General features: G+C 34.7%; 1 protein-coding gene across 27 annotated transcripts; it reads right to left on the bottom strand.

Moving 5' to 3' along the window:
* Positions 1-294: 294 nt before the first annotated feature.
* On the bottom strand, positions 295-6,171 carry LOC112800870 (uncharacterized). Of its 27 annotated transcripts, XR_003818468.2 has the most exons (13): positions 5,590-6,171; positions 5,186-5,305; positions 5,038-5,115; positions 4,798-4,935; positions 4,335-4,403; positions 4,060-4,200; positions 3,668-3,805; positions 3,049-3,125; positions 2,201-2,408; positions 1,400-1,448; positions 1,043-1,154; positions 813-952; positions 295-640 (listed from the first exon to the last, which is right to left on the bottom strand). XR_003818468.2 is itself a non-coding variant. In XM_025843288.3 (10 exons), exons 2-10 carry the CDS (start codon positions 5,231-5,233, stop codon positions 590-592), a joined length of 789 nt encoding a protein of 262 aa, XP_025699073.1. In that variant the 5' UTR covers positions 5,234-5,282; positions 5,590-6,171; the 3' UTR covers positions 295-589. The 27 variants fall into 27 exon arrangements, 17 of the variants coding, with proteins under 17 accessions (XP_025699073.1, XP_072092829.1, XP_025699076.1 ...); XR_011881820.1 differs by lacking the exon at positions 4,335-4,403; XR_003201540.3 differs by lacking the exon at positions 2,201-2,408.
* Positions 6,172-6,675: the final 504 nt, after the last annotated feature.

The raw sequence follows: 6,675 nt of genomic DNA on the forward strand, positions 1-6,675 counted from the left end.
TTACAGACGGATTTTCCGACGGATTTTTCGTCTGTAATTACAGACAAATTTTCAGACGGATTTTTTGTCTGTAATTACAGACGGATTTTTCGACGGATTTTGTCTGTAATTACAGACGGATTTTCAGACGGATTTTCCGTCTGTAATTTAAACTTTGGAAAATCATGATTACAGACAGAAATCCGTCTGTAAATCCGTCAGTAAGGTAAAATAGAAAATTTTTTTAATTTTTCTATTGGAAAATAAATACTTTAGATTTGTTTTCTAAATTTACTCCATCAAACACACTGTAAATTGAAAAAATGAAAGCCAAAAATCACATAGATAAACATAATATTCATTACATGATACCTATAAAATTGGATGTTATTTTTCAACACCATTATTCAATATCTCACTGTCTCGATAAAAAATACCCCAAAATTTCTTTTAAACTACAACAGAGAAGGGCAGGACTTTCAGCCTAAATTTTAAAACTATTTCCTCGTGCTCTCTTTAAAGTTTAAACTCTCCAATCTAATCTGAGTTACATGATTCTTTACTCCATGGTAGACTCTTGTGTGGCTGAAACTTGAAAGTATTTGTTCATCTAGTTCTTCTTCTTTGATTTGTTTACATTGGACTGAGCATATGCAATTCCCTGGTGTCAAAAAATAGGATATGGACAGATTTCAGAAGCCTAGCAATGTTTTATAGGATTAAGAAAAAGTGAAGGAGGATAACAAAAACACAACTTTAAAATAGAACTGCAAGAGAGAGAGATGCTTGCATGCTCTTGAAGCACATTTAATTTGTTCTTCAGGAACACTCACATTTAAGAGAGATGCTTGCATGCTCTTCAATCATGGTCATGCACAGAATGCATAAAAACAAACATGCATACAAGTTATTTGTCAGATTGAGTGAGATCCAATTCTTAGGGAATGAGAGCAAATATCTCTGCATAGCAAACCTGAAAAGATTCAACCAAGATCACAAGTTAACTAGATAAGCTTTCTAGAAAAAGGGGGATATATACAAATTAATAATTTAAGGGACTAACCATTGACCCTGAAGAAGGAATCTCAAGCATAATAACAGTTTGAAGTTATTTAATTCCATGCAGATGTATCATTTAGTTAGCTACTGCCAGCAACAGTTAATCGTAGATGCAACTGTGCCATAACAAACTATAAAAATTAATTCATGCATAAAACTCAATCATCACAATTAGCAAAAATTATTCCAATACCAAAATTATAAAATAAAAAGAGGTATTAAAGTCTGGTACACAAGCATCCCGCATAATGCAGGGTCCAAGCAAGGGGCATGCTCAAAGAAGAAAGGGAAAAAGATAAATTAATAATCAGTTGATACTTGATACCATTACACAGGAAAGTATTGGAACACAGCAACAAACCTTATCAGCAGCTGCCTGCAATGTCAAATGATCTCCCCATTCTCCAGACCTGTTATAGTGGACAGAAGATGAATGAGTAAGTTGGAGGAAAAAAGCCCACTAAATATGACGACAAAGGTCACTCATTCTAGGGTAAATAATAAAGGTAATAAGTACAAAAAGCTTAAATAATAACAATCAATAGTGTAAATCAAAGAGGTGGTAGCCAGAGATACCAACATCAGCTGCAAAATGAACCAATATTGTGTTATTTTAGGAACTTGACCCTGAATAATTGGAGCATAGTAGTTTAGAGAAAGCATTAAGTGCAAACGAACAGGCCCATTGCAAAACTAAAGCTATATATATATATATATATATATATATATATATATAGTATCTTTCACCGGATTTTGAATTCACAAGTCACATAAACCCACATATTAAAATATAAACATATACACACACATTAACAATATATAATGTAGTACCAGTAAAATAAAAATAAAAAAAAGGAAAAAAGAAAAGATGATTATGTCGCAATTACTAATTAAATAAGAGCAGGCAGGAGAATGTCAATGATGCGAAATATACAGTCAAAACCAAATAACAGAAAACTGCAAATAACTATTCCCTATTGAAAATTATTTTAGTTTACTTCCATTCACCAAATCATTCAGATATTTAGACAGTGAAACAATTTTATCTACTGCACTAACCCCAACATATGAAATAGACAATGACACTTCTGAATATCTTTTTCACAAAATTTGACACCAAGAATGCAAGCATAAGGTTTGTTAAAACATGAGAAAGACATACCCCTCCATTCTTGCTCTGTATAGGTCCATGAGAAGCCACAACATAAGGCTGGAAATAATTCGGCAATGACATGTTGGATGGAGAGAGACCATATTGTTGAAAGTAGGCAGGTATGGAAAGAGAGAAAAACAATGATAACCCAACAATGATGATATTCCGAGAGCTTCCAGCCTCACTATATTAGATTGCTTTCTCTAATCATTGCCAACTGAGACATTTGATTGAAAAGTTTGTATATGAAAAAATATCTTAGCTGTAGAACTTAAATAATCAAAATTTAGCATAAGTACTGTCCTCAGCTGTAAACTATCAATCAGACTAAACTAGAAGTTTAAATCCACAAGCATGGTAGACACTTTGATATCTCCATATACAAACAACAGGATAAAGAAATAAACAAGTCAGAATTTTCATCAGTGGTTTTAAATTGGGTATGCTAGTATGCTGCTTGCTTTGCTTTCAATTCCCAAAAACCACAATTTAGTAAGTTTCTTTATGATTAGTACTCGAATTTAAACTAACTAAACTTGCCAATATACAGGACCAAGTAAATAATTGGCAATTACAACACAACTAAAAATAGGGATCATCTAGAAATCCATAGGGGAAAGAAATTTAAATTTTACAACACAACTTCAGAGTCTCTTAGGACAGAAAAAGCATACTCAATGCCCATGGTTGGTAACTAGTTTTACTTAAGACCCATGTTTTAATATCTTCAAAATAAAGAAAGTGAAAAGACAACCATAATTCGGGGAAAAAACACTTTCTCTTGAATTTTAATTGATGCTTCCCAGTTCAGTGCATGATTCTCAACAAACATGAAAGATATTTTTCAGTGATGTTACCTTCTCATTGATATTCCTGGCAACCTCAAGTGCCTTTGTGTAAGCTTCACCAGCAGAAACACAGTAGTTGGCAAGTCCTGCAGTAAATGGAATGGTACACAATGTGTTATGTGTTCAAAGATATTCTTGTACCTCCAAATTTTATTTTTCTAAAGAACACAGTGGAGCATATACAATAATCCAATAATGAAAACAAAAAAGAGTGAGGTGAGTGATGTGCAAATAAGATGAATAAAAGCATTTGAAAAGGATCAAATAAACACCGGTTACAATATTTTTCTTCAGAGAAGTTATAATTAAAATACCATATCTATGTAAAGTTATTGAGAGTTTGTAAGTAACTTTAGAAAATTAAGCAATCCCATTTCGAAGGACAGTCCATGACTCAGTTCTCAATTTGACTGAAAAATTATAAAAGTGATGGATAAAGTTTGATAAGAAAAATCCTCATCCAACATTCCTCTCACTATTTAATTCAAGAACCAATCAGTGGCTTGTAATTGTCATTCTAAAATAGAAGAAAGATCATTCAGTATGTTTTATCCAATGCATGTTTTGTCCAATACCAGTATCCAATGCAAACATTAAGGACATAAGAAAATGACACTGAATCCCACACCTTTGCTTTCGGAGCGAGACGAGCCATGAGAGCTGCAGCAGCATTACCAGCATTGTTCTCCTCTATGAAACTGATGGTTGAATTGATGACAAGCAAAGTGATAATACCAACAAAGTCTTGCCAATCAGGAGGCTTACCCTGTATAATAATAATAAGAGCAAGTACAAAATAATCAAACTCAGATTGAGTTCACCTAAACTTAGCAACATATGGTGCCATCAAACTGCAGCCAATGAAAGCAACATATGGTGCCATGTAAGAAAATGGAACACACAAAAGCACCAGGGATGTAATGTCTGACAAAGAAAGCACATTAATACCAAAAGCAACATATTTTCAGTTTAATCACACACGCCGTCAGCATCTCTATAGGTCAAAGAAGAGCCACACACCTTATTCTTCACTGAATAAGACTTATGACCATGGCTCCAGCGTGTTCCACGCACATTTCCTACCCATACATCAAAACCTTGATCTGCAAGGATGAAGCTCAATGATTGTTCAGGAGTATTTAGAAACCATGCATCACCTGCCTGATCACGTCAAATAGCATCAACATATCAAAATGGAGATTCAATCAGATTATTTAAAACTTCAAAAGGGAACTTCACTAAAACCTGAACAAGTAAACTTGTAACATTAATCTATATATATATATATATTGTACCAGTTGGTGGGAGAATATTGGAAGAAGATGATAAAAGGGCAAAGCATGCCTGAAGCAATCAAAGAGATACTTGTTGTTGAGGATCCACAAATATCATCATCAGATTCATCAAAAACCAAGGATAATTTCATTAGGGACTTTGATATAAAGCCTAATGTCATATTATATCACTCCCACAAGTAGAAGCAAAAGCACAATTTGGTTATTGCACTACATGAATTAGAAAGGAAGTAAAGAGACAAGCATAAAGGTTCATGAATCCTTCTATTTTCAATCAAGCAAATTCTAAAATCAAAGAAAGAAACAGCATCCTTCTTATAGAAGTAAAATAGTATCATGTTTCAATTTGATATTCAGAGCTTAATCAGAACAAAAAAGAGAAAGGAAAAGGAAAGCAAAGAGAACAAGGAAAGGGGATGCAATGAGAAAAGTGAATGGAATTGACTATGGACTAGCGAATTACCTGCATGCGCGAACAATAAGTGAGGAGAACAACCCAACTGATCCATCGCCAATGCCTAGCCTTTTCTGTTCTAGTGCAGCCACTTCGACTTTGTTCCTGAATATTTGATAGAATAATAATAAACACCCTGTATTGATCCTAGTAACCGCACAAAATTATTTTTTTAGTTAAAACTTAATTCATCCATCCTAAATTCCTAATTATACTTTCTTCGTAAGAGTGAGTTTGTTTTTTTTAGACCTGACAAGAAAGAAAGCAAGTATTAAGTATACTATGCACATTCTCTTCATGTCTCAGCTTTCTCTTCAATTTATCAACCTGTCAAGTTTGAAAATATTAATTTACTCTATGTACTGAAAATTTATTTCACTAATAAATTATCACATACATCTTGTATCAAAGCCATTTTCCTTTTCTTGATTTGATCAACGCCCATTTTTCTGTGCAGCCATTGCTTTGCTCCTTCTACTTTCCATCTTGTCCTACTTTGCACATTCAGAGATAGAATCTTTGAAAAGCAGCAAAAAGAAAGAACTAGCTTGAGTCTCTGATATGTTTCTTATGACAAGTAAAAGAACCAAGCTTCCACTTTCCAGATTCGAATAATATTCAAAAGAGGAAGAGAAATTCTATCTACATACTACAGTTAAAGTAGTTTAAGCATTGATATCAAAACTCTTTTAGTGTATAGTGTATAACTGATTCTATCTTACAAATTGCCTAAACCTAGCTAAAACTGGCGTAGAAAAATTGAGCCCTAAGGTTTATCGGCGTAATTTAAACAATGCATACCTAAATCAGCGTAATTTAAACAGCTACTGGTAGATGCTCTAGTTCTCTTTGGAGAAGGAACGATTGGGATCGGGTCGAATTCCATCGATTCGCTTGCGACAAAGCGCGATAGAACAGTAACGGTGATAGAGCAGCGACAGAAACAGAGCGTGACGACCTTGAGTCTGAAACGCCCGGGAGAGAAGCGATATATCAGAGAGATAGAGAGAGGTCGACGGCGAGACCAGCCGTGAGAGAGGTGAGACTCAGTGAGCTTGAGGGTGAGAATGGCGAGAGAAGAGCGAAGAAACTCAAAGGAGGGTTAGGGGTTCTTCGTCGCGGTTAGGGATTCTTCGACGGATGCATTGCAAGCGCCGGCGACCGGCGACGTTCTTCGTGGTGGTTAGGGGTTTTTCGTGAGGCACAATGAAGAGACGGTTAGGGTACAGTGAAGCACAATGAAGACAGGTTAGGGTTAGCTAGGTTAATCGTCTTCCTGAGGCACGATGAAGACGGTGTTCATCTTCATGGAATGTTTGTAAATTGAGTCGAGAGAGAGAGAGAGGGGGTAGATTAGGTTAGAGTTATTTGTGAAAGGTGCTCGAGAGAGATAGGGGGTAGATTAGGTATAAGTTTTTTTTTCCGACGGAAAATTTTAAATTACAGACGGATTTTCCGTCTGTAATAATTTAATAAAACGCGCGTTTTCTCAGCTTAATTATAGACGAAAAATCCGTCTGTAACCATTTAGCGAAAAAAATTAATTTTTCCGACGGAATTATAGACGGATTTTCTTTTCCGTCTGTAATTTATACTAATCTATTTTTTTTGTTTTCTGACAAAAAAATCCCTCTGAAATTCCGTCTGTATTTCAGTGGGATAAAATCCGTCGGAAATATCCGTCTGTAATAACTAGTTTTCTAGTAGTGTGAGGTTTACCTGTTAAGTATTGACCAAATCGTTTTTTACTTACAGCAAAAATGAAAAAGATGACGATATCAAAAAAGGAGAAGTCGCACTATAAAGTAAGCATATACACATCAAATCAACTCTATTTTTGTATTATAAATATATCATAACATACTGTTCCAAATTCTTGTAGAAAAC

Source organism: Arachis hypogaea, chromosome 5 (genome assembly GCF_003086295.3).
Source record: "Arachis hypogaea cultivar Tifrunner chromosome 5, arahy.Tifrunner.gnm2.J5K5, whole genome shotgun sequence".
Taxonomy (NCBI): domain Eukaryota; kingdom Viridiplantae; phylum Streptophyta; class Magnoliopsida; order Fabales; family Fabaceae; genus Arachis; species Arachis hypogaea.

What these genes read in the sequence shown, in the direction of transcription:
- LOC112800870 (XM_025843288.3), bottom strand. Translation starts at nt 5,233, where the DNA reads ATGGGCGTTGATCAAATCAAGAAAAGGAAAATGGCTTTGATACAAGAT. An exon ending in CAATATTCTCCCACCAACTG is followed by an intron (nt 4,201 to 4,334) that starts GTACAATATATA and finishes TGACGTGATCAG; the next exon opens with GCAGGTGATGCATGGTTTCT. An exon ending in CCAGGAATATCAATGAGAAG is followed by an intron (nt 1,449 to 3,048) that starts GTAACATCACTG and finishes CCACTATAACAG; the next exon opens with GTCTGGAGAATGGGGAGATC.